The sequence below is a fragment of the Ambystoma mexicanum genome, chromosome 1p, assembly GCF_040938575.1.
Source record: "Ambystoma mexicanum isolate Mex_15411 chromosome 1p, UKY_AmexF1_1, whole genome shotgun sequence".
NCBI lineage: Eukaryota > Metazoa > Chordata > Amphibia > Caudata > Ambystomatidae > Ambystoma > Ambystoma mexicanum.
The window spans coordinates 815476955-815504066 of record NC_090921.1 but is presented as its reverse complement, the minus strand read 5'-3'; the positions used below and the strand labels follow the sequence as shown (position 1 = coordinate 815504066).

Genomic DNA, 27112 nt, shown 5'->3' with positions numbered 1-27112 from the left:
AACAGGATCATAGCACACAAATTGGAGCTGATACATTTAAGTGTCTATGTGACAGTTAAGGCGTATCACTTTTTAGTTATTCTGAATGTCAGCCACTTTTTACAAACTCAAAGGCACAGATGTTTCAAGGAAACTGCCTTACCTGCATTTCACAAGGCAAGGTGAGCCATGTAACAGTCATGTAGCTGTGCAATAGGTTTAACTTTGCTTCCAGAGATAAGGTAACACTACAAAAAAGAAAATTCCAAGATGCGTGAAATGTTCTTTTATTAGCATACAAGAAACAAAATAACACACACACACACACACAATGATACTGGTCAGCGATAGCACTAAAACAATGTATTTCACAGCCAGATTCATTCATGTCTGTGAATCAAACAGATGCTTTTTACGTACAAACCATGGAAAAGTAGCGGCTTTGTTACTGTAAACTGGGTTAAGTAGATACGGTAGGCCTTACTTTCTTTTATATAGATGCATACAAGAGCACTGTCATAGACGCCATCCTTTATTAACAACCAACATTAACTTCATAACTCCCTTTGTCCTAAAAGTTTCCAATCAATGACCCGTCTTAACTTCTTATACTCTGCATTATGTTCTTCTGTTTAGTCAAATTCAGTACAGTACGGGTAACAAACCCAGTCTGTGTTTGCACCCACACTTGGTGCCATCCTTCCCATCCCTTCGGTTTGTTACGCCCGTTGTAAGCAGCAGATCATCTCCTGTCTTATCTCTGCCTGGTGCACTTTAATAGTACTTGAAAGGCAGCCCAATATCTTTCGCCTTAGACTTTGAATTGCATACAGTAAGCACAACCTGCCCTAACTCATATACATTTGTCATGCCCACAAACCAGTCTGATTGCTTAGGCACCTCTCTGCTGAACCATTTAAAGGATACCCTTTGTTTGCCCTATAATAGGGCTTATCTAAAACACTTTGTGCATAGATTGTTCTCACTTGCAAAGAGAACTAGTAGATATCCCATGAGGCTCACAGGTACATCACAGCTCATAATTTTCTCGGATCAGCCCAATCTCCAGCTAAAAGCCACAAGCTCTGGAAACACCAATCAGGACAAAATCACCTCATCCCAGCAACAACAGGGACAATATAACAGGAAAACCACTAGGCGATCTGGTGACAAGAGCGTGCGTCATCCCTTCTGTAGTCCATAAGGGCTTCCCGGTTAAAGCAGTACAGTGAAGGGTGAAGACCATCCGTTGACCAGCCTCCTTGCCTAGGAGCCTTTGCTTTGCTGTGTCCTGCTACTTGTCTAGGAAGTTAAATGCTTCTTCTCAGCTGCACCTGCACTACACACCTCTCATGCTATCTCTTCCTTTGGAAATATACAAAAATGTGGCCTGCATTTGTGTGCTCCCACAGTCACTGCAACTTTGGGCGCACATAAAATACTGACTCCCATTACTGTACCCAAGCAGAGCGGGGCTGTCCCCCGCTCTCCTTGGGGGCAGTAACTGGAGTCGGGGGCTGCAGGGTTTTCCCCCGCTTACCATCATGGTAAGCGTGGGACAAGAACGTTTTTATTTTTCACCCTGCAGCGTCTGTTCCACCACACGCAAGTGGGAAGAACCGACGCTGCAGGGATAGCGGGGAGTCGGCGGCAGCACACAGAAGTGTGCTGCTGTAAAGTTAAGTGGGGTGGGGGGGGTCGGGAAAGGGTATGCGGGGTGGGGGACATGGGTAAAGTGACCTATTTGATCACTGCGCTGCAATTGGCGTCGACATATTTGTGTGCGCAGTTACTGGCGGTGTAGTGATTACATAGATAGTGTTGTAGAGGAATTAGGCGAGTACCTGGCAGTGGCTCTTCTTTTCTCCCCTCCAATCAACGGATCCACCCGTAGCTTAACCAACAAAGGAGCTTTCTTGGAACACTTGTGGCAACTCGCATCTCTTTGGCACCAGTGGATTGATATCTGGTATTGATGATTTTGACATAGTGGCCCTTCCAGAAACCTGTCTCACGGAAGTCACTGAAATTGACGTCAGACAGACCATTCAACAATTTGATTAGCTACAAACGGCGATAAGGGGCACCCTAAAGGAGGCCTAATCATTAGTGTTAACAGCCAGTATAATATTTCTGAAAGTAGATTCTACAGATAATTCTTCTCGCTGGCCTTCTTTCTTGGGCATCCTTTAATGGTTACCCCAAACTATTGCTTAACATCTACGACCACCCTGGTTGCAAGCCTTATTTTCCCTTGATCGCAAAGGTAGGAAATCTGCTTGAGAGAGAGAGGCTGCTGCCTACTGCATTGTCTTACGTGATTCTTTATTTTTTGGAAACTCTTTTTATTGAATTGTACAACAAGTCAAAAGAAAAGAAACATTCTCGCTCACCCTCTCACTCCCCCCCCTAAATTGACAAGCATTCAAAACCTTAATCGTCTTTCTTCCGGGCAGTCCCCCCACATTTATTGTAGATCCAGTAGTCACAGGTGTTGCAGGCACCACATCACTCTGTAGTCATCTTTAAGAAAAGTCATTATTTCCCCCAATCCGCAGCAAAGTTCTGCACTTTATCGTCCATGGCGTAAGTTGCCCACTCCATAGCCACTATTTCCCAGATTTTCCGTAGCCAATCCTGATACAGGGGGATCTCGGGGCTCTTCCATCTCTGAGCTATTAACCTCATAGCCGCAAGAGTCAGGATCACTTTTGCTTTCTCCCTTCCTCCGAGTACCCCCACCTCCGAAGCTCCACGGATGCCCAAGAGGATCTGTACCGGCGTTCTTTCGTATCCAGGGCCAAAGGCCTGTTCCTACACCCTTTGTACCTCTCCCCAAAAAGATTCAATGTTGGGGCACTTCCACCAAATATGCTCTGCTGTTCCTGCCAAACCACAGCCCCTCCAACAACTACCCGATCTTGAGGGAAACATCTTAAGAAGCTGGGCAGGGGTATAATGCCACCCAAATAAAATCTTGTACCACGCTTCCTGTAGTTGGGAGGCTCTAGCCAGTTTAGGTATCCTTCTCCATAACCTCTCCCACTCACCCTACTGATTTCTCTACCTAGGATCTGTTCCCATTTCTGCATATAAACCCACTAAGGATCCGTGATATTAGAAATGAGGCCCTTCGTTCCGTCGTTGTTTAGAAGGAATCTCTCAAACTGCATTGGTTCCCTAATTGCCGCCATTCTGACTCCTGGGTGAAGTACCCAGTGTCTTATCTGTGCATATCTCAATCTTTCCCCCTCTTGTATTGCAAATTCTCACTTCACACTTCAAACGACAGCAGTTCTCCTCCCCGAAACATATCACATAGCTTCCCACAGCCTCCCTCTTGCCATCTCGCAAATGCACCTTTCTCCAGACCCGGGGTGAAATCTCCATTGCCAAAAATGGGGGTAAATGGCGATGGGTACATAGTGATTCCCTTAGATCCCACCAACTTATCCCAGGTATCCGCCAATTAGCTTAGTTATTGTGCTTTCATAGAGGTGTCGGGGTCTATGCACTTTGGGCAGCCAAAGCACTTCCGATAGTTTGCGGTCAGCCACCGCCGTATCCATTCTCACCCAGAGTTTATCTTGCTGACCTTCTTCACCTTTAAACCATTCCCTAATGATTCGGAGCTGAGTTGCTTCATAGTACCGCCGAAACTTTGGTAAAGTTAAGCCTCCCTCTCTTGGGAACCATCAGTAAACTACCGCTCACCATAGGTCTCTTCCCTTCCCATAAGAATTCTTTAACCTGGAGTACCTACTTCCTTAAAAAAGCTTGGGTTAACCGGCTTCGGGATCGCCTGAAATTGGTACAGTACCCGTGGGAGTGTTACCATCTTCACCGCTGCGATCCGCCCTAACCAAGATACCCTAAGGCCTCTCCACCTTTGGTAATCCATCTTGATTGCTTTAAGGAGAGGGGGGATGTTTGCTGAATACCACCCGGCTAGGGTTGCTGTGATTCTCACCCCTAAATATTTAATCCCTCCCTGGCTCCATAGAAGATGAGTGCCCCCCCTTTAGCTCATCCCGCTCCCTTCCCCTTAGTGTTAGGTTTAGGACCTCAGATTTGTTAGCGTTAATCTTTAACCCAGAGACCTCCCCAAATTTTTCCAGCAGGGTCATGCTAACCTGGAGCGATTCACTCGGCGTGTCAACATGAGCAGCATGTCATCAGCGAAGGCTGCGACTTTCTGTTGTCCCCCCCCCCCGAACGGGATGCCCCATATCCCCGCCGTCTCCCTTATTGCTTGCAGAAGAGGTTCCAAGTAAATCGCGTAGAGAATTGGGGAAAACGGGCAACCCTGTTTTGTTCCCCTCTGTAGATTTACCCGTCTGGAAGCAGTCCCATTCAGCATTATTCTAATGGACGGGGCTTGGTAATTGGCCTGAACCATTGTCATGAATTCCCCCCTAAAGCACATCTTTTGCATTACGCGGAACAGAAAGGACCACTCCACGCAGTCAAAGGCTTTTTCCGCGTCAAGTGCCACCAAGACCGCGGGAGTGTTCGTTCTCTGGACCTTTTCGACTAAATGGGCCACCCGCCTGATATTATCTGCAGTTTGTCTGCCTTTGACGAAGCCTGCCTGATCGGCATGTATCAAAAGAGGGAGAATGACATCCAGTCTATTTGCCAGAATCTTTGTATATATCTTGGCATCAATATTGATCAAGGCAATGGGTCGATAGGCTGCTCTCTCTTCTGGGTCTTTATGTGGTTTAAGGACAAGGGTCACCTTTGCTTCCTCCATGGACGGGGCAATTCTACCTGTCTGCCGAAACAAATTAAATAGGGAGGTCAATTGGGGGGCCAGCTGCATGATAAACAATTTATAAAAGGCTGCAGTATAGCCATCCGTGCCCGGGGCTTTGTTTACTGGGAGGGCTCTAATCATCCCTCTAACCTCCTCTTCCGTGATTTCTCTGTTAAGGGCCTCCCTCGTCTCCCTACCGATTTCCCGTAGTTGTACGGACTGTAAAAACTTTTCCTGCATATCGCTATGGGGGTTTTGGGATGCATAAAGGGAGTCATAATACCCCGCCAGAGCCTCCTGTATTTCTTCCCGCTTTGTGACCCTTTTCCCCAGAGCCCAATTTCAACGCCGTAATAGAATTTTTCGCCCTCTTTCCCCCAAGTAGACGTGCCAAAAGCGTGTCTGCTTTATTTGCCTTCGCATAGTATTTTTGTCTCACTGCCAATAGTGCTCCCTCTGCCTTCTTGGTACGCAAAAGTTCCAACTGCCCCAACGCTTTCCTGTATTCCCGCATAGCCACCCGGAAGGGGTCTTACCCGCTGCCTGTCTAGCCGCTTCCACCTCAGCCTCTAATTGGGCACCCAAAGCCTTCAATTGTTTCACTCGAAAAGCAGCAGCTGCAATTAGGTCCCCCCCGATAGTAGCCTTGAATGCGTCCCACCTTATCCCTTCTCCCGTATCCTCCTTCCTATTAACAGCAAAGAAGACTTTAATCTTCTCTTCGATGACCCTCCGAACTTCCGGATCCCTCAGGACCAGCCTTGGAAACTTCCAGCCCCATACTCCTCTCACCCATCGACCCAGGTCCAGCACCGCTGAGACTATCTTATGGTCCGCTATCCCTATCGGTCCCGTATTCACCACCCGAATGCCGCCAACTAGTCCCACCGAGGCCCATATATAATCTATTCTGGATTGCGAACCATGAACTCCAGATAAGAAGGTATAACCCTCCTCTTCCCCCTTTAGTTCTCTCCATACATCCCTCAATCCCAGCCCACCGATCTTTTCCTTCAATTCAGCCGACATTACCGCCCACCCCTCCCCTTACTCGTTTGCCATCTCTGTCCCTCTCCCTATCCCAAGCTATATTAAGGCCATCAAAACAATCTGACCCCATGATTGTTCTTCCAGCACTTTCAGGACCTGCAACAAAAACTATTCCTGACCGGAGTTAGGGGCATATACAACTGCAATTATGTAAAGGGCATCCTGCTATCTCCCCCTGACCACAATAAATCAATCTCCCCTCTTTGTCCCTTGTTACTGCGTCAACCCTGAAGTCGACCGTGTTCCTAATGGCTAGAGCCACTCCCCTTGCTTTACTTTGCCCTGAGGCATGGAGAATCTGGTTGAATCCCTGCAACTTCAACCTTCCCTGATCTTTGAACACAAGGTGCATTTCCTGAAGCCCCATAATGTCAGGTCCTTCTTTTCTCGTGAAGTGCTCCAACCTTTTCCTCTTTAGAGGCGAGATCAACCCTCTCACATTATGCGTTAGCCACTTAAGAGGTCAGGACTTGGTCCCCACTATAAGCTATTTCACTCTCACTCCTCCCCCCCTTAAATGACTCGTCAGCCCCCTCCCCTTGTCCCTTCCCCTTCTTCCTCCTGAATCCCCTCCTCCCCTCCTCCCTGGAAGGACAACCGGTTCCCGCTTGCTCTCCACTCCTGACTCGGGCATCTCCGCCCAAAATGGTTGCTCCTCCTATGACCCATAGCTTCAATTCACCTTTTAGAGGCCCACCACCCCTTTTACCGCTATCATGACTCAGGAGTCAGTTAATGTTCCGTTCCTCTCTTCACTTGAGTTTCCTTTTCGCTGCCTCTTGTCTTTTTCGACTCTTCTTCTCCTTTTCTCTCCCACTGTCATCCATTCCCAGGGTTTCAGCCTGGGGCAACCGGTCGTGCCCTGTGCTCGAAGGGGTTTTCTCCAACTCTATTCGAAGGAGATCAGCCCCTTCCTGTAGAGACGTGATACACTTCTGGGTCTCCTCCCATTCAAAAAGCAGGCCAAATGGGAATGTCCATTTGTATCGTATATCCTTCTCGTTTAGAGCCTTTAACAATGGGCCCATTTGTCTCCTTTTCATGAGCGTGCTACTTGCCAAGTCCTGAAATAGTGCGATCTGCTGCCCTTTGAATATAATGGGCTCCCGCTGCCGTGCTGCTCGAAGAACTGCCTCCTTCTGGCCATACCTAGTAAATGCTGCTAGTACGTCTCTAGGCCTCGCCATCTGACCTTTGGCCATCTGCCCGGTTCTATGCGCTCGGTCCAACTCAATCTTCTCAGGGCTCCCTTCGTCCAGGATGTCAGCAAAAATGCCTTGGAGCACCGCTTTCAAGTCCTTGTCTAACACTGACTTCCGGCAACATTTTCACTCTGATATTGATCCTTCGGGATCTATTTTCCAAATCTTCCATTTGAATTTCGAGATTTCGTGTTGCCACATCCAACCTCTCAATGGCTTCGCTATTGGCTGTAGTTTCTTCATCTACTTCTTGAAGGCTCTTTTCAAGCGTGTCTGTCCTCTCCCCTAATTGCTGCATCTCTTGTTTTATCTCCCATAGGGCTTCATTCAGGTCTGCTCGCATCAATCGAAATTCTTCTTGAAAAGTTTTTGCATGATTAGACTGTAAAGCGTGCAGCTCCCCCAGAAATTACTGTCTGAACATTACAGCTTGTTCCTCCGAGACCCCCAGGGCGGTATCCTCCCCCAACCTCTCTCGAAAAGTCCCAGGGCACTCCTTCGGGTATGCACTGGCCAAATTGCAGGGAGTGTGCCCAACGTGTCCCCCGAAGCTTGAGCCACTTTACCCCCTTTTCCTTTGGTTTTCGTGGTCATGCTGCTCACTTCCCCAATTCTTTGTGCCTTTATAGTTCTCTTGGAAGCCTGTCCGTGGACACACTTCGTGCCACTGATCCTCCTCTATGCCTGAAAGATCTGGGATTTATTGCCGGAGGGGGTCGGGGTTTATTGCCTCAGAGATCCACTTTGGATATTTAGGCTGCTGTGAATTGCCAGGGGGGAGTGATGGTTAGCCAAATACTGCTCCCTTTGAATCCTCCGCGGGGGCCTCCTAGGTTGCGCCAGTCCTGGCTTCTCCCCCAGATGGTTCCACTCTAACTCTTGCTTAGCCTCTCCATAAACAACCGGGGGTTATTCCAATCGTATAATGATCTTGCACTGGGATCTTCTCCACTTCGGTGGGGGGGGGGGCAAGCCGTTCGGGCCCGACACCGTAACTGCTTCAATGCCGCCCCTCTCGGCGGCCAGTGCCCCCTTGCCTCACACAGTGCGTCCACGACCTCTCCTCCAGCCACCGCGGGGTTTCCAGATCTCCTGTTTGTCAGGGGGCTCCAGACAGGGGCTGGCCCTCCTCTGCTGCCTAGACCAACTTCCCTGCCCTCCACTAGTTTTCTGACTCCTGGGTCCAGCCGCTGTTGCCCCCCCTCCCCAGCTTTTCCGCCGCTGCTCCTCTTCACATGCTTTGGGGTATCTCTGCGCAGCAGGTCTCAGCAGCGCAGCGCCATGCCAGGGAGGGCAGGCATATCACTGAGCCACGTTCGCCAGCTCACCCGCTCCCACTGGCTGCCTCTGGTACCCCGCCGTACCTCTTCCTCTACGGGGCACCTTCTCCGGCTTCCCAGCTCCTCTCAGCGCAGCACCACACTGCTGCGGCCTCTCCAGGCATTCCTCTCCCTTGCGCCACATCGGAGGGAGGGGGGCGGACCGTAGGGCCGTGTCCACGGGCTCACCGGCTCACTACCGCAGCCACTCCAGGTGTTCCTCTCCCTTGTGCCATGCTGGGGGGGAGGGGCGGACCGTAGGGCCGCGTCCGCGGGTTCACCCGCTCACGCAGCCCGCTTCCAGTTCCCCCCGCGGCTCTTCCTCCACGGTGCACCTTCGCTTCTTGGGCCTCCTGGCTCCTCCTGACACTGCCCCTCACCACCGTGACTCCTCCAGGCGTTTGCCTCCCTCTGGCCACACACGCGGCCGCGGCTCTCTCATCGGCGGCGCCGCTCCTGAGATCTGCCACAGGCTGCCTCGCAACATCAAGCGGTTCCGCTCCTCTTCCTCGCTCCCCGAGGGGCTTTCCTGGCTAAAACTGTGGTCTGTTGATGGGGCGGTGGGCACCTTGCAACAGTCGGGTCCGGAGAGCGCTGTCGGCATGTCTAATCAGTGCCGGCGGCCATCTTGGAATCCCGTTTTACGGGATTTTAATTCTAGGATACCAGCTGAACTAGCTATGAGGGACGTCCTATTCCTGTACTTAAATTGTGCATGATTCTCAAGGATTGCAATGGATTAAACTGTTTGGCTCCTATGGCCTTTGCATGCTTTATTGGTGGTGTGAAAAGGAATGCCCAGGTAGCTACGCGAGAGTCACTAGCAGAAGTGCTTCCATCATTGACTACATATTTGTTTTCCACTGTCTTTTCTCCCTCGGGATTGAGTTCTCCGTCGTTCCTCGAAAGGAGAGCTATTTCCCCCTGATCGCTATCCTTGGCATCAGCAACATGACGAATACACACGATAAGATTGGCATGGTGGAGATTAACAAAGGGCTTAATTTTTAATAGGATTAGTTTGAGTTGTGAAACCATCCACAAAGACAACCAGATACTTCCTTCTGTTGCCCTTAAATATTTCAACAATGCCTGTTGGAGTTTGTTGAGTAATAGAGCCCCTGAAGATTATGGGTATACAGATGTCTGGGGATATGTTGGTGACACTCCTCTGGTGAGCAATTGTGGTGAGCAATTGTGAACAACCAGCTGGCTCTTGGTTTACTTCACAAAGCTATAGGCAGCTACATGGAAGGTGTCAACAGCATAACTGCACATTTTAGCAGAGTTAGGCCATGACACAGGAGCATTCCTATCCCGAGTGCGTGTGCTGGCCAGTTACATCCTTGAGACTATGAGATCTGCAAAGCAAAACATTTGCTTAGGCATGACAATAGCCACTGTGGTGGGTATACCTCAGTCAGGGACACGAGGGCCAGAAAATTACTCTATCAGAAGTGGCTGCGTGGCCACCACACACGGAAAAACCATGCACAATGGGGTGTCCGGATAATTGCAGCTAGAAGTAATGACGGACAGGTGTTTTAGAAAATAATTAAGCCCTGTTCAGCCACGCAATCTCTAATTGGGGGTCTGGGGGCTCTTGTTCCGATTGGGAAAAATACATTGGGGACACATTGGGTGACTTGACATCTCAGACAGTGTCAAGTTGGACACTACGAATAGGTGGCGCCATCCTGGTGAATAGAATGAACTTGTAGAAATAATTTGATCCTTAAAATATTCTCATGCTACCGGGCTAGATGGTCTTAGTAATGTTTTGCTAAAATGTAAACCTGTATGGTGGGCACACGTTTTGCATGCTCTCTTCCCAGTCATTAGTCTTGGGGGTCCCGTTCCATCTACTTGAAAGCACCATTATACCTGTTCACAAAAAGGGCATCTTGGCTATGCTTAACGTCCCTTCCAAAATGTTTGTACATGTGCTATCATCAGAACGGAATTGCTGGGTCATGACTGCCAACGCCATACTGCACACCCAAACAGGGTTTGGTAAGGGGACAGAGACGTACACTAACCTGCTGCCGTTGGTCTCCTTAGTAGAATATTCCTGGCAAAACTTACAGCGGGTTAGGTAGATTTGAGATCTATGATTCATTCCATAGGGCGGGATTTATTGTGGCAGAAATTGCTTAGATGGGCATACCACACGGCCTACTTAAAATGATCCCATTGCTTCAGACTAACACCAAGGTCGAAGTTAGGCTTACCATGAACGGCGAGGTCACACAATCTATGCCCACCTATGGTGGCCTTAAGCAGGGGTGATTTCTTGCACCTACCCTGTATAAATTGGATCTTTATATCTTGCAGACCTCAACGATCATATAACCATACCTGCCCGCCGAGATTGGGATTTTCCCAAAATACAGTGGCTATGCTACTCAGATGACCTGGTGTTTTGACTGCACGCCAAGGGGCCTGCAACATCAGGTTAATGGTTTGGTACAGTACTCCAGGAATAATGGCTTCACCATTGTGGGATATTTTAACACCACTCGTCCAGGCCCTGCAACATTCCTGTGCATTGCCTGCATCAGGAACATCAGAATGGCCGCTGGAAATCATTGTGCACGCTAAAATCACCCAGAAGTGTGCAGGAAAAATCTGAAAAATAGGCCGCCATCCACTTCTGCCTATGTCAGTGGTAACACAGGAGACCACTGCCAAAACACATAATTTGGCTGCCCACAGAACAAAATGACTGCAAAAGAAACACAGCTGTTTGGAAATCCGTTTTTCTTGGTGCTCAAATTTGCAAAATCATGGCTCACAAACCACCCAAAAGATCCAACCTCCTTGTTGGGTGTTGAACATCATTCTACTTCAAGAATCCACATAAATATTATGTCAGCAGAAGTATATTTTATCAGAACAAAATCCACTTTAAAGATGTTTGCTGGAAAGAAATATGTCAAAAATGGGTGCAATACCGTTACTCGCCTCTGTCAGACGCTGGCGATCTCTAAATCTGTCAGGAGAAACTTATGTCTCAAAAGCTAAATATGCCAAAGAGAGGGGCGTTATATAAGGGTACATCATCCAGAAATAAAAGAACTTCTGACATAAAAATATATAAATGAGGGTTTCCATTGGGCATCCCATACTAGGCATTGACTTAGGTGGAGTGCTGGGTTGAAACCACTTACAGATTGGGGGCTCGTCCGGGATTTCTGGATTAGATCTACCACTTGTGCAGCTTAATACACTGTGCTAACTAATAGGATACATAAATCCTGTTGGGCTACCACGCTGTGTTACACTGTAAAAGCACCCCTCAAAAGGGAACGCTCTAAGGAAACTGTTTTGGAAAAATAAAATGAAAAACTTCTGTAAGTCAGGAAGGAAATCAATATTTCCAGAATGGCGACATTGGTAGACATCAAGATGACTAGAGAACACCTTTTACATAAGTTATTTGTGAGAGGTGAATGGACTGAGCAGGATCAGAATGTGTGGTTGCAGGCAATCACACAACAGATCACTGCAACAGGGTTAGATATCTGGAAAGACCAGGGTACCTTACATGTGGCCCTGAGTGGGCTATATATGGCCCCTAAGGCCAAGGATGAGCAAAATAAGATTGCCAAGATAGCGGCATATACATATTTATCTATGGGAGCCATACAGGACAAATATGCTGAAGGCCAAAATCTGGCAGGTAGGAAACTGATGGCATTTGAAAAGGCCCACTCTGATCTGGACTCTTCTGAGCAGAGGCTGCAGAGGAGCCAGGAGTCAGAAAATTAAAGCAGGCAGTATATAGTTAAAATAAAAGAGGATATGGGTATCCTGCAGCAGGAAAAGGCAGACCAGGATACCAGAATTCTGGCCTTGCAGAAGGAGTACCAAGAAAGTTTGGACTCCCTACTGCCGAGCCAGAAAAAGCTGGAGCAACAACTGGATTTCAACAGGGCATGCACAGAACAGATAGTCACCCTGCAAAGCCACCTAGAAAGAGAGAAGGCAGAGATCAACAAATTCATTCTGAAAGACCTGGATACCCAGGCAGAATTTGAGGAAGAGCACCAGAAAGCTGGTGCCCTTCAAAGACAGAGGGACGACCTGGCAGCACAGAGGCAGGCTCTTGCTCAGGAAAGGGACACCTTAGGTCAGGAAGTCTGTCACATAAAAGGGAAACTGGAAGAAAATCACCTGTCCCTCCAGGGACTGGGTCACCTCCAAAAAGAGCGCAATAGATTGTTAGAGCACACCAGGAGGGTGGAAGATGCTCTGGCAAGGAAGGAACAGGACTCAGGAGGTAACCCTCCTGCAGCAAAGACTGGCCCAGTACTCAAAGACAAACCAGGAAGCACAGAGAGAAAATGAGGCTCTCTGTCAGAAAAATGATAGGCTCCACAGGCAGGTAGCCATGCAAGAGAGACTGATGGAGACTAGTAAGGCCTTGATTGAGGAACAGAAAGCTCAGGTTCTTGCATGGCAACAGGGAACAGGGGTTGATAGAGATGAGGTTCGTTGGGAAAGGGAAACACCTGAGCATAACCTCAGGAACCATAGTACCAGAGGCCTTCATCTCTCCCAGTCCCTGGACTCTGCCACCCCCATGTCCACTGGCGCACATGAGCCAAGGGCCACAGGGATGGCAGATTACTATCCAGTCAGAAGTATGGGGCTCATAGACCAGCACCGCCCAGGAATGGATGGGCGGGCATCTGGGTACTGTGAAGTTTAGTGGGGAACTCCATGAGGGTAGTCGCACTAAGGGCATCCTGAAAACCTCTGCCCAGCTAGGACAGTGGTGGGGGGTACCCATCAAATCCTGGGAGCAAGGAGGAGTCAGAAGACTCCTCTGAGCACCCCAGGACACAGGAGATTAGGTCCCCACATTCCCAGGCTTGCAGAATCCGGGAGAACCTAGAAGACAAGACGTGCACAACTGGGAGCAGTGCCTCTGAGTCAGAGGATGATTGGACCAGGGTGACCCGAACCAAGAAGGCCAATAAGGCAAAAAGGGCCCTGCTTAAGGACCCCTTAAAGCAAATTAAGGCAATAAGGAGCGTCATCACGCCTTATCATAAGAACGCCAAGTATTCTGTTTGGGAGCACTTAGAGCTATTTGAGCAGATGACGGAAACTTTCCATTTGAAAGACAGCAGTAGCTGCATTCAGTATGTGAAATGGACATTTTCACCAGAATACTCCAGTTTCATTGCGGGGCTGGAGGACCAAAATCATTCTAGATGGTCCACATATAGGGCGGCCATCTTGAAGCATTTTTCTGTTCACAGAAATTCCCAAGAGGCTCGCAAGGCAGCCTACAATTTACAATGTGGGGAGGATCAGGCCCCACAAGAATTTGTGCAGGAGTTAAAGCGTGCCTTTGCGTAGTCTACCAGAAGGGTACGCACGGACAGCAAAGAATTTGTTGATACTTTTTCCATGCTCTACCAAAGTACACCATGACCCAGCTAGTGAGAGATTTCCTTGAGAAAAGATCGCTACACTGGGTCATTGAACAGGCCACGCGAATCTATGAGGTGCAGAAGCCCGTAGAAAACAATAATACTCAAAAAAGTGCCAAACCAACCAACACCCCTGCTGCTGCTAAGGTGGCAGAGGTAAAGGTTGGCCCCATTTTGGATTTGGAGATGGGGGGCCTAAAAACCGGCCTGCACAGCAGAATAATTCCAAGCCCAGAAGGCCCTTGAGCCAGTCACAGGCAGGAAGCCAAGGAGGTAGTCCCACAAATGGGGTCCCTCACTCCCCTGACTATGCAAGTCCCTGCTACAAGGGGAACCGACCCTTCCTGGGTTATGTGTGGACTCCGCCAGGCCAAGGGGGTGGGGGAATCCAACCAAACAGCACCTAACCCAGGGAACTTCCCTCCTCACTTCACCCAGGAGGGTAGAAATTCCCCAAGTCCTGGGCAGAATTTTTACCCAGGTACCCACAAAACTTCCCACCCCAGAACAATCCATCCTTCTTTCCCCACTTTCCTGAGCCCAGACAACCTAATCCGGGAGAGTGGAGGCCAAGGGTGGAGGGGTACCCAAATCTTCCCAACCCGAGGTATTACCAGAGAAGGGATAGCTACCCTTTCCGGGATCAGCCCAGGGGAGAAATGAGAACCCCGTATCAGCCTGAGCGGGTTTCACAACTAGAGCACCAGGTCCAAAATATGGCACAGGATCTGGGTCGCATGCTGAGGGCTCAAAAGAACGCTCAGATGGGCATGCCGGCGCAGAATGCCTCCAACTCTGGACCTGGTGCTCCAGAACAATGACGTGGGCAGCACCCCGACAAACCACCGGTTCACAGGGAGGAGGGGGGGTAGGAGAAACAAAGAACCCAAACAGACCCATTTTGTGGAGGAGGTACAAGTCTTCCTTTCTTTGAAGGAGAGGGGTCCTCAGAGGATCCTGGGAAAAGGATCTTCTCCTTCAGAGATGGAGGAACTCCTCCCAAAGAAAAATGGGTCCCAAAGGATTCAAATTCAGACTGGGTTGATGTGGGGACTGAGCTAGCACCGCCCATCATACAATCCCAGAACCAACAGCATCAAAATCCCCTGGTTCAAACCCATCCTGGTGACTGCCTCCAAATAGGGGGTGGGGGGGCGGCGGCCCAGAACCGGAAACCAGGGGGAACTCAAAACGTCTCCCATCTCTAGTTGCCACCTTTTCTTTGCAGATTCCCTAGACTCCACACAGAATTCTGCCCAAATCTCTTCTCTCTCAATGTCCAAAATTAAAAAACTTACCCACCAGTTGTCCAAAAATGTACATTATCTGTGCCCCCTTGCGGAGAAGGAGGGGAGATACTATGACCCGGTTCAAGTACAGGGGCAGGGTACAATTTTGGCACTGGTGGACACTGGATCCCAAGCTACCCTTCTGTCCAAAAAGGCCTTTGATGAACTAAATTCAGGAAGGGGGGAGAATTACCAAATTCCGCTCACCTCTCTTCCTGGACAACTTCAGAACTTTGATGGGAAGGAAAATCCCGCCGAGGGGACTGCGGATTTGGACATTAAAATTGTGCGACACAAGGTGAAGCACCCGGTCATAGTTGTGACTTCAGAGGGCACCCCTTGTTTACTAGGGAATGACCTCCTGCGAAGGTTGTCACCTCTAATAGTTTGCGTAAACAAGGTCCTCTAGACCCAGACAAGCAGACCAATCAAACTAAAATAGAGTGTCAACCATGTTAGTTTAAACAGCACATACCACATGGTTGAACAAAAATCTGACCAAGTAGAATTTCACTTCGAGAACAACCAAATTCCAGACGTGACAGTAATAGCAGTAGGACAACAAACTGGTGATGGGGGGGTCATCTCTATTCCTGAAAATCAACCTACCTTCCAGTTTAAGGTGGCATTCCACACTGGAAGGAAACACTCTGAAATTCTTTACCAATCCACAATCAGACATTCCCACTCCTATAGTCCATAAAGATGTGAAATTAGCTCACAGCCTGGCTGATAGTCAGCAAATTGGAGAGCAGTTGTTCATCCCTGTTCAGTTAAATGAAGGGAAGGACTCTGTTCTTGCCCGAGTGTGTGTGAATACGGTAAGAGCTTCATCAGCGAAGCCATGTTCCGCCAACTCCCAAAAGATCCAGCCATTCCCACATTTAGACTCAGACAAATGGGAAATGGATCTGGAAACACCCAATTCCAAACATCTCCTGCCAAGCAGGTGTATGCTCATAATTTCCATAGGCAACAAGAGCATAGTCCATAATTGTTGGGTTGTGTGAGACAACACTGCTGCCTTTTACTTAGGCAGTGACATTCTCAATCGCTTTGCCATTAGTTTGGACCTAATAAACTTCAAAGCTTGGTCCTGATTAACGGATAATCCCATGGGCTTTGATGACCCAGAGAAAGCATTTAGGTCAGCTCAACTGCTGCCTTATGCAGTTGAAATTCAGATTGGAGATGAAGTCACCATCCCAGAAAGGACCCCACAATTCTCCCTGGAAGTGAAAGTTAAAAAAGAGGACAGAAATTGAAAAACCCTGATGCCTATATTCATCTAAATGCTTCTCTCCAACAGCAAGGGTTGGGGATAAACCCAACACCACTAGTCAACATAGAACATGACACCATTCCAATAGAGGTGGATAACAACGACTTAAAGAGTATCACTCTAGCCACAGGCACCATTATTCGAATGGCGGTTGATGACCGACATTTTTCCATAGATTTAGGAAATGAACTGTTAGGACCAATCCCCAAGGACTGTTTGGACAGTGACAGTGATGACAACACAACACCAGACAGGATCATTACCCGGCATGAAGGGAACTTCCTGGTGTACACTTCCTGCCCTTATGGTAAGGAAAATGTGACCTGTGACTTTAGGACGGATGAGGTGATTTTCCAGGTCCGTGAAGACTGCCTTCCCCACCTGAAGCCACCAGTCCAAATCAGCACTCTGACCAGGGACTTCTCCACCCAGCTGGAGGAGGCTGCTGAGATAGCAAAACCAGAAGTCTTTCCAGGCTTCAGGCAGATGGTTGACGAGTGAGTCAACCTAGCCGATGGCTGTGAGACTCTGGAGCAGAAGCAAAAGTTGAAACAAGTTTTCTTGGATTTTCAAGATCTCTTTGCGGTTGACTGTGGTTGCACCAACATCCACACAACAATTCCCACGGACCCTGGCATGACTCCAGTGTTTGTGAAGCAATATCGCTTGCCTTTCTCATCAATGGAGTCTCTTACTGAAATAATTGAGTCCAGTGGGATAATCCGTCCAGTCCACAGCACCTTCACTAATCCGGTGCTGGGGATATTGAAACCAAACGGCCAGTGGAGACTCTGCGCCGGCCTTAGGGAGCTCAACAAACTGGTCCATACTTCCCGATGGCCTCTTCCCTACATTGACCAAGGGCTGGCCCAGATCCAGGGGTCACAGGTATTCACTGCAATAGACCTGACCAATGGATACTGGACTGTACCCGTCAGTAGGGAGGACCAATACAAGCTGGCTTTTACCTTTGGGGGCCAGCAGTACACATGGACCCGGACCTCCTTCGGATACATCAACTCCGGCAATGAGTTCAACATTTTTCTACATAAGGCCATGCCCGACCTGGGTGAGAGGGGTAACCTGGCCTATGTAGATGATGTTTTCATCAAAAGCTCAACTGTGGAGGAATACATAGTGGAGATCCGTTATGTTCGGACATAGTTGAGGGCTGCCGGAGCAAAACTTTCCCTTCAAAAGGCAGTGTGGTGTAGAACCCGTGTACATTTCTTGGGGCATGAGATTACTCCTCAGGGTCTCTGTCCCCAGGAAAAGAAAGTGGAAGCACTCCAGAAATTGAAAGACCCCACAACTCTGCGGGAACAAAGGAGCCTCCTTGGACTGACTAATTACAGTAGAAAGTTCATTGAGGGCTACACAGAGATCACAAGACCCCTGATTCATCTTTTGAAGGGGGGGGTGGTCAAGTGGGAGTGGGGTCCAGAACAAGCCGAGGCAGTAAGGCAACTTAAAAGAAGCCTCTCACAAGCGGCTTGCCTAGCTTACCCTGTCAAAAACAAGGAGTTCTTCTTGGAGACAGGGTTCTTTAATACATGCTTGACTGCAGTAGTATACCAAAAGCAAGACAAGGTCAATAAAGTAATCTCCTATGCGAGTAAAACTTTATTCTCTGTGGAGGAAAAATTCAACGATTGTGAGAAGGCACTCCTGGCGACGGTGTGGACATTGAAGAATTACCGCCTGTTTATCCAGGGGGAACACATCATGGTTGAGTCTCCACACCAGCCTCTGCAATATCTCCAAAGTGACAGAATCCGGGACAGAAATGTGAGTAATTCCTGAATTACTTCCTGGATTCTGTCAATGCAATGCTTTCCTGTGGAGGTCAGATATGGCCAAAACAAGAAGAGTCCCCTCGCGCAAGGTCTGGCTGACTTGCATGATTGTGCCAGAGAAAACTGTCTCAAGGACGAGAGTCTAAAAATGAAGGACAACATGGAAGCATACCTCAATTCCCCACACAAAATCTTTGAAGAAGACAATGGTGAGGGAATGCCCACTGTCTATGTGGATGGATGCTCTTACCATGTTGACAACAACGGGGAAAAATAACTTGTGGCCTTGGGAATGCATGGGTGAATGAGATCCCAGAACCCTCCGCTGGGTACAAGATTGGTCCCCGAAGTAGTCAAGTGGCAGAGTTGATGGCTGTGCATCAAGCCATCCTCACTGCTGTCCAACATCAACTCCACGAACTGGTCATAATCACAGATTCGGATTATGTACGGAACAGGTTCATGGAGCAACTGGTTAACTGGAAAACCAGAGGCATGTTATGTGCTAATAACAAACCCTTGAAACATGGGAAATAATTCAAAATATTGATGATCTAGTCACCTCGAATGGGATGACCATCTACTGGAAAAAGATCAAGGGTCATTCCAAAGTAGAGGGACCAGACAAAACTGGAAATGACTTAGCTGATCAGCTGGCTAAAACCGGGGCCCTCCAAGGGGATCTAATAGAGATCGAGTCCCTGTTGGGGGAAATCCAGGTCACTGCTATCACTAGGTCCCAGACAAATGCTCACAAGGATCTCTCAACTGCACAATGGAGTAAGGAGACCCCAGATGCTGATTTGATTACGGCTCAAAAAGGGGATCCAATAATTGGTAAGGTTTATCAACACATTGAGGACCCTGAGAACTTTCCCCTGCCGGATACCGATTACATAGGGAAAGAGGACCTCAGAGTGTTGATGAAATGTCCAAAAATGTTCCGAATCCAAGACGGTTTGTTGGTGAGAAAATCCCTAGCTGGCCATGATCAGTGGGTGGTCCCTACCTCATTCCGAAGCCAGATGTCAAGTCACACCCATGATGCGGCCACAGCCGGTCATAGGGGGTTTCATATAACACTTGAAATCTTAAGAGAGGTTGCATACTGGCCACACATGGGGCAGGACCTCGACCAATACTTGGAGTGTCTAGTGTGTGCACAATTTCAGCCCACATCCCTCACACACCGTGCGCCTCTCCAAAAGAGGGGGATGACACTGCCATGGTCAGATTTACAAGTCTATTTCATTGGGCCCGTGATTCGCTCCTGTAGGGGGAACAAGTACATGTTGACCGTGACATGCTTGTTTACTAAATGGGTGGAATGTCTCCCGGCCCCAAACTGCAAAGCAGAAACAGCAGCTGCCCTGATGATCAACCACATCTTTTCACGTTTTGGACTACCCCAAAGGATCGAGTCAAACAGAGGTAGCCATTTCACCAGCAAAGTAATGACAAAGATGTGGGAGATACTTGGGGTCAAAAGGAAGCTATACATTGCTTACCGGCCAGCCTCTAGTGGTGCAGTGGGGAGATACAACAAAACAATTGTGAGCATATTAAAAAAGTTTGTGGCAGATTCTGGGCCAAGTTGGGATATTCGATTACCTCTTGTCCTAATGGATATCAGATCTACCCCTTCATCTGCAACTAAAATGTCACAGTTTGAGCTGATGACTGGACGCAGGATGGTGCTTCCCCAGCATCTGCTCTACAGAACCCAAGAGCAGACATTGATCAATGCCTCCACAACTCATGAGTATGTTGAAAATCTAAGAAAACACCTTCAACATGCTTTTGCCAATGCTCAGCGAAATCTAGAGAGAACTGCAGACAGCATGAAGACCCACTATGACTTGAAGACTACCAGAAAAGAATACAATGTAGGAGACCGGGTCTACCTATACAATTTCCAAAGGAACCAGGCCAAACAGCGCACATTTTTGCCTACCTGGAGGGGTCCTTTTGAAATTGTAGACACAATCTCACCAGTCGCCTACAAAATCCGCATCCCCAAAGGCAGTTTGGCAGAAGGGGAAGATAAGTGGGTCCATATTAATTAACTAAAGTGTTGCCATCCTAGGCACACTCTGCAGCAACTGGAGGAGTCTTCTGGAACCCCAGAGAGGGCCACTCCAGCTCCATAAAATTCCAACTCTAAAAATACTCCACATATAATCCCCGATTTACCATGTAAAAATGTGTCCTGATTTATCAAAATGTATGTGTCCGCCCCACTACATTAATAGTGGTGGGGAAATGTCTACAAATATGTTTTTGTTTTATCGTCCTAGGATTGGAAACCATGGAGACTAACCAAGGAGGACTACCTGGGGACCAGGAGGAAAGATCCAAAGGGCCCCGAGTATCGCTCAATACTCACATCAGGTCTGGCGAGGACAACCGATCGATCCACACCCGATGGAGGGAAAGACGATGAACTTTGCCATTTTTGGAACCAGAAGAGATGAAACTGACATCCCAGTCTTGCGAATTCCCATTGATGGACGGTCAATGCCACATCGCAAGGGGGGGGGGGGGGGTTTGGGATGTTTTTACACCACTCGTCCAGGTCCTGCAACATTCCTGTACATTGATTGCATCAGGAACATCAGAATGGCCACTAGAAAGCATTATGCACGTTAAAATCACCCAGATGTGCGCAGGAAAAATCTGAAAAAAGCCCCCCATCCACTTTTACCTATGTCAGTGGTAACACAGGAGACCACTGCCAAAACCCATCATTTGGCTGCCCACAGAGCAACATGACTGCAAAAGAAACAGAGCTGTGTGGAAATCCGTTTTTCTTGGTTGTCAAATTTGCAAAATCATGGCTCAAAAACCACCCAAAAGATCCAACCACCTTGTTGGGTGTTGCATATCATTCTACTTCAAGAATCCACATAAATATAATGCCAGCAGAAGTATATTTTATCAGATCAAAATCCACTTTAAAGATGCTTGCTGGAAAGAAATATGTCAAAAATGGGTGCAATACCGTTACTCGTCTCTGTCAGACGCTGGCGATCTCTAAATCTGTCAGGTGAAACTTGTGTCTCAAAAGCTAAATATACCAAAGAGAGGGGCGTTATATAAGGGTACATCATCCAGAAATAAAATAACTTGACATAAAAATATATAAATAAGGGTTTCCATTGGGCATCCCATACTAGGCATTGACTTAGGTGGAGTGTTGGATTGAAACCACTTACACCATAAACTTCTCCAAGACCAAAGGTCATGGTCTTTAACCCTTGCCTGCGTTCTAAGAAATGTGTAAATGCATGGTGGCTTGGAACCAACAGAATTGAAGTTGCCAGCACCTGCGATTATCTTGGGGTGACTATTGACAACAAATTGTCCTGGAAATCAGACATGGATACAACTGAGAGCAAAGCACTTCAACATTTAGGGGCAATAAGTACCTTTGTGAAGAAGCACAGTGCTTATTCCTTAAGTACTATCTTTCACGCATATAAAGCTAAAATCCCTACAGTACTGCTGTATGGCGCAGAGGTTTAGGGAACAAATTACACTGACCGTCTAAGGAAAATTGAGGGAAAATGTCTAAAGACCTTGATGCGCTGCCTACCGCTAGAATATCTGCACAGAGACCTAGAAATACCTAGCCTTTTGGGTCAACTACAAGTACGCTGCTTAAGTTTATACTGGAGGATGGAAAACAACCCGGCTTCCTCTTTGATGAGTAAAAACTTTCGTGCACATCAAAAACAACAGAGGCTCTGAAGTGGTCTTCAGGACTGTCGTGCAAGGAATAGTCATCTCACCTAGATGTTAGCAACACCCTCGTTGCCGGTGTCCCAGAGATCGCCCTAGCCCCCACCAAATTTAAGAGCATCCTCCACAGAACAGCCTATCTGAAAAGACGAAGGATAATATCACCCCACCCCTGAAGAAGCGACTCAGAATGCACGCCCATTCAAGAAACCCTGTATCACGTACAAGTCAATAACTATTAAGTAACAAATGCTTGATAGTTATTGACTTGTATGTGATGCAGGGTTCACCAGAGTCCAAACAAAACTTAAAAAAGGAACAGAGAGAGCAACTCTTCATCTACACACTGGGTATACGAAGAGCATTCCAGTAGACACAGGTCCTTCTCTCCAGTAATTTAGAAAAGAGCTAAAGCCATATCTATTCTAAGAACATATCACCAGCAGATTGTCTTTCCCTCCCTAACCTGTATTCCCTCTATTCATAGTCTAACTGTATCTAAAATATTCCATCCTTTGAAGTTCACATCATTGCAAACTATTGCGACTCCGGCTCCCTCCTTCTTCCCCTCACTCTGGACATCTATGGGCTCTCCCCCTTCTCCTTCATCTGAAGCCAGAAATACTGGAGTCCTCTTCAACTCCTCCCTTTCCTTCCTCCCTCACATTCATGACCTTGCCAAGAAGTCCCACCATCAACTCTACCTCCTCTGAAAATAATCCTTCTTTTCCTCACTTTTCCCCAGAAGCTCAATGTCTCTAGAGCTCTGGTTCTCTCTAGGCTAGACTTCTGCAATAGGCTTTCCCTAATGTACCCTCTTCTTCCTTACGACCTCTCCAGATAATCCAGAATAGGGCTGAAAGACTTATCCTTGGCCTCAAGCCCAGGGACCGCATCTCTCCAGCCCCAAAAGCTCTCCACTGGCTCTTAGTTGCTGCAAAAAAAAAAAATTCAATTCCCCAAAGTCCACATATCCCAAAAATCATTTTATACTTTCCAAATTTATCTTACCCAGTTCAAAAGTAATGCAGGTTAAAAAAAAGATTTAATGCTAAAAACCAAAGAAATACTGGTGCCCCACATGCACCTGGACCAAAAGAGATTCCTAGACACTTCCGATTTACCAACAGTTTTTTCCTTGAACCATTCGGTTCGTTTATCCACAAAATGGGGACACACAATAACCGGATGTCTCAACATTTCAGTGGAATCATGAACTCCACTAAACATACATTTGTTGTCAGATAGATTGTTAATAAGCGACAATGGAGTATCCCTCCAGTGCTTGATCCTCTGAAAAATAGACTGTTGGTTTAGCCTAAAACGCATATAGGTCATATGAATGGTAGGACAAGGGAAACACTGGAAATACAGCGGTAAACACTCTCAAGCATGCGGGAAATGAGAATACTCCTCATAAGTTCTATAAGAGGCAATACAATCGACTGTCTCAGCCCAGTTGGTCGTGAACAGAATTTGTTTTATGTGCCCTGGTCTCTGCACAATATCTTCCTGGGTAACTCCATTGTATGCCAATACTGATCTCATCCGTTCCCTAAACTCCTGAAGTTCTGATAAGTGCAGGAAGAAAAAGGGGAGGGTGAGGACTGTATGGGTACAGATACAGACCCCAGTGCAAGAGGTGGCCCGGAGGCAGTGCGGGAGAGTGGGAAGGTGAGCAGGTACCTGGGCCCGGAGTCCAGAGGGTGGCCAGGTGCACGGTGCCAAGAGAGAGAGAACAGATCAGCAGGGGGGAGGGGGAGCGAAGGTAGAAGCAAGGAGGAAGGTCTTGAGGTGCTCTGGAAACAGAGACGGTTCTGCTCAAGTTATAGGGCCTCATTACACGGATGGTGGTAAGGATTTACCGGTACCGGTAAAATGCCGGTACCGGTAAATCCTTACCGCCTTACTACGAGGTCCCGTTGGGGGATTTAACGCCTGCTTTTTGCAGGCGTTAAAAACCAACCCGCAAAGGGACCCAGGGAGCTAATTACGGTACCACAATTTGCGGTACCGTAATTAGCGCCTTCCCCATTCCCATTGAGCCCTATGGGGCAAAAATGGGAATGGGGAAGTGCAATGGTGGAAGGGGGAATTACCGCCCCGCCAACCGTGGAATGGGGCGGTAATTCCCCTTTCCGCCAAGGCGGTGCCGGTATTTTACCGGCATAAACCATGGCGCTAATAGCGCCATGGTTCTCCGCCATCCGTGTAAGGAGGCCCATAGAGTGGCAGGGAGGCTGTTCCCGACAGAGGCCCCAGCCGAAGACCGAGATCTACCGCCAGCCCGTTTCTTTGAAAAACGACTGACCCTGAGGGTGTTAGAGGTATAGTAGCGAAGAGCTCGAGAAGGGAGGTATTTGCAGAGGGATAGCTGAACGTATTTTGGACCCAGGTCCCAGAAAGCCTTGTGGACAATGCAGAGGGTTTTGAATTTAATCCTTGCATCCAATAAGAGCCAATGGAGAGATTTCAGATCTGGAGAGATACGATCCCAGGGCTTGAGGCCAAGGACATGTCCCGCAGTCCTGTTCTGGATTAGTTGCAGAGGGCGGAGAGTAGACGCAGGTAGGTTTAGAAAGAGGCTGTTACAATAGTCCAACCTAGAGAGAACCAGAGCTTGGGAGACCACGTTACAAGCAGTTAATTCTCTCCTTCACATCTGAAACCACACACTGCAGGACTGCAGTAAGAATGCACTTTCTCCTGCCCACCCCACTCCCAATTCCAATCATGCCCTGGCATGCATGTACTAATCCTATGTCATGATTTCAATTGACTAAAACAGTATACACATGATACCAGGGCAAGTGCCAATTGCAAAGGCGACCCCGGTCCTGCCTCCATCATCAAAGACTGCGCAGACACCTTGGCCCCTTTTCTAACAGCCTTCGTCAACGCCTCCTTCACCACAGGGAGAGTCCCCGCCTGCCTAAAGGAAGCATGGGTCCGACCCCTCATAAAGAAACCCACACTTGACCCCACCTCCCCTAATAACTACCGCCCCATCACCACTGTCCCTTTCCTCCTCAAGATTCTAGACAAAGCAGCCTACCTGCAGGTCCAGCACTTCCTCGAAGAACAGAACCTCCTTGGACTGAGACAATCCGGCTTTCGCCCTAGACATGGGACAGAGACCGCCCTACTCGACCTAAAAAACCAAATGGACGACGCAAGGGACCAAGGCAAACCTGTCTTGCTCCTTCTCCTGGATCTGTCGGCAGCTTTTGATCTTGTAGACCACGACATCCTCTGCCACCACCTCTCCTCCACAGCCAACTTCTCTCAAGAAGCCATTACATGGATCACCTCCTTCCTCCAAGGCAGGACCATGCAGGTCTTCTCTGACCTAGCCACTGCATCACCCTCTATCATGCTATGTGGGGTGCCCCAAGGCTCCTGCCTCTCCCCCACCCTCTACAACATCTTCACCCGCCCCCTCTTCCTCATCCTTGACGCCATGGGCATCTCTTACACCAACTACGCCGACGACACACAGATCCTTCTCACTCTGACAGGCGACTATGACACGGACTCTGCTACCCTCAACAACATCTACAACACAATTCAAATGTGGATGGCTATCAACGGCCTCTGCCTTAACTCCGACAAAACTGAGCTCCTACTCGTAGGCTCCCCTGACACCATCAAGAAACTTGACGCTCAGTTCAGCCATTTCACCATTGACTCAATCACGATCCCAGTACTTGACACGGTAAAAACACTAGGCGTATACTTAGACTCCAATCTATCCATGACCAGACAAGTAAACGCCATTGCCTCCTCGGCCGCTTACCATGCAAAACTCCTTAACGCAATCAGACCTTATCTGTCAAAAGACACTTGCACTAACATAGCCAGGGCCATAACCGGCTCGCGACTTGATTACTGCAATATTCTTTTCCTTGGGACCTCCAACAAAAATCTTGAGAAGCTCCAAGTAATACAGAACAATGCCCTACGCGCTGCACAAGGCATTGCCAAGAGAGAGCACATCACCGCTGCCAGAAAAGCTTCCCACTGGCTCCCCATAAAGGAGAGGCTCTTATTCAAGGCTCTAAGCATCACCCACAAATGTGTCCATCTTGCCGCCCCAATGTACCTTTCCCAGAGGATCCACCTGGTCTCCTCCACAAGACCCACTAGATCACCCTATGCCAGCATGCTCTCAGTACCCAGGGTAAAAAGGACCAGAGCAGGGGGCTCCAGTTTCCTGTACCTCGCTGCCGTACACTGGAATACCCTCCCTAGCTCCCTGCGCTCTGAACCCTCACTGACCGCCTTTCGGAAAACCCTGAAAACGACCCTGTTCATCTAACAATTACATGGCTAGCCCTCATAATTGTATTGTATGATGTATTATGTGGTATATCTGATCACAGGTCACTGCCTCACTGTAACCCAAGGCACAACCTGCACACATTGTAACTAAGTCTTCCTTGCAAGTAACAGTGCCACAATGCCCCTGGGCTGCCTGCGCGCTATATAAATTTAATAAATAAATAAATAAATGAATGCAGGTACTAACAATTACATGCTTTCATTGCAGGGCCTTTGTTAACAGCAAAGCCCAGGCGCCGTTTAATGTCTGTGCTGTTCTGTTCTGTTCGGCCACGGCTCTGTAGGTAAGCCAGGTCGAGTCAACATAGCACAACATTTCGGGGATAGTGTATGTGTGGAGGTATTGGGGGGGGGCTAGAGTCCATTCAGCCCAATGGTGTGGCGCCACTGTTCCTCGGCAACCAGGAAACAGGCAAAGCAAGTGCTCGTGCTCAGATAGAAAAATGGGAAACTAACGGGTGAACAGTGGGCTGCCCCGACACTGCTGCCTAATCCCCCTCCTCAACATGGAGGACAGGCCTTTTCCCCATTCGGGTTGCAAGGCTTACAGCACTGGACAAGGTCTATTATTAAGTCTTGCACACCACTTGATGACTAGTAAAGCTAAAAGCGAGACACATGGGAAGGAAGTGGAATCATTGGAAGAGGATCTTTCACAAACCAAGCACCTGGTGTGAAAACTGACCCACCCGTCAGAACTCTCATTAGGGCAATTGTGTTACAGTGATGGAGAAGATGGAATTGCCAAGTTAGAACTTGCACTGGCCAAGCCAAATAGGTCTGCTAGATAGTGGGACACAGAAAAGGACACACCATAAAACAGACCAGGTTAAAAGTAAAGGCTAGAGAGCCTGCTAGTAACCTGTGCCCAAAGGTGGCGGTGGCAGGGGCATGAGGAAAGTAGGTAGGG

General features: G+C 48.2%; 1 protein-coding gene across 5 annotated transcripts in view; it reads right to left on the bottom strand.

Annotated features, from left to right (window-relative positions):
- OTUD7B (OTU deubiquitinase 7B) overlaps window positions 1-27112 on the bottom strand; it is a 932635-nt gene that overhangs the window by 36497 nt on the left and 869026 nt on the right. For all 5 annotated transcript variants that reach the window (XM_069652344.1, XM_069652353.1, XM_069652334.1 and 2 more), the window contains one exon: window positions 143-227. In XM_069652344.1, coding sequence (XP_069508445.1) covers window positions 143-227 — 85 coding nt within the window. The remainder of the gene's footprint in view (window positions 1-142; window positions 228-27112) is intronic.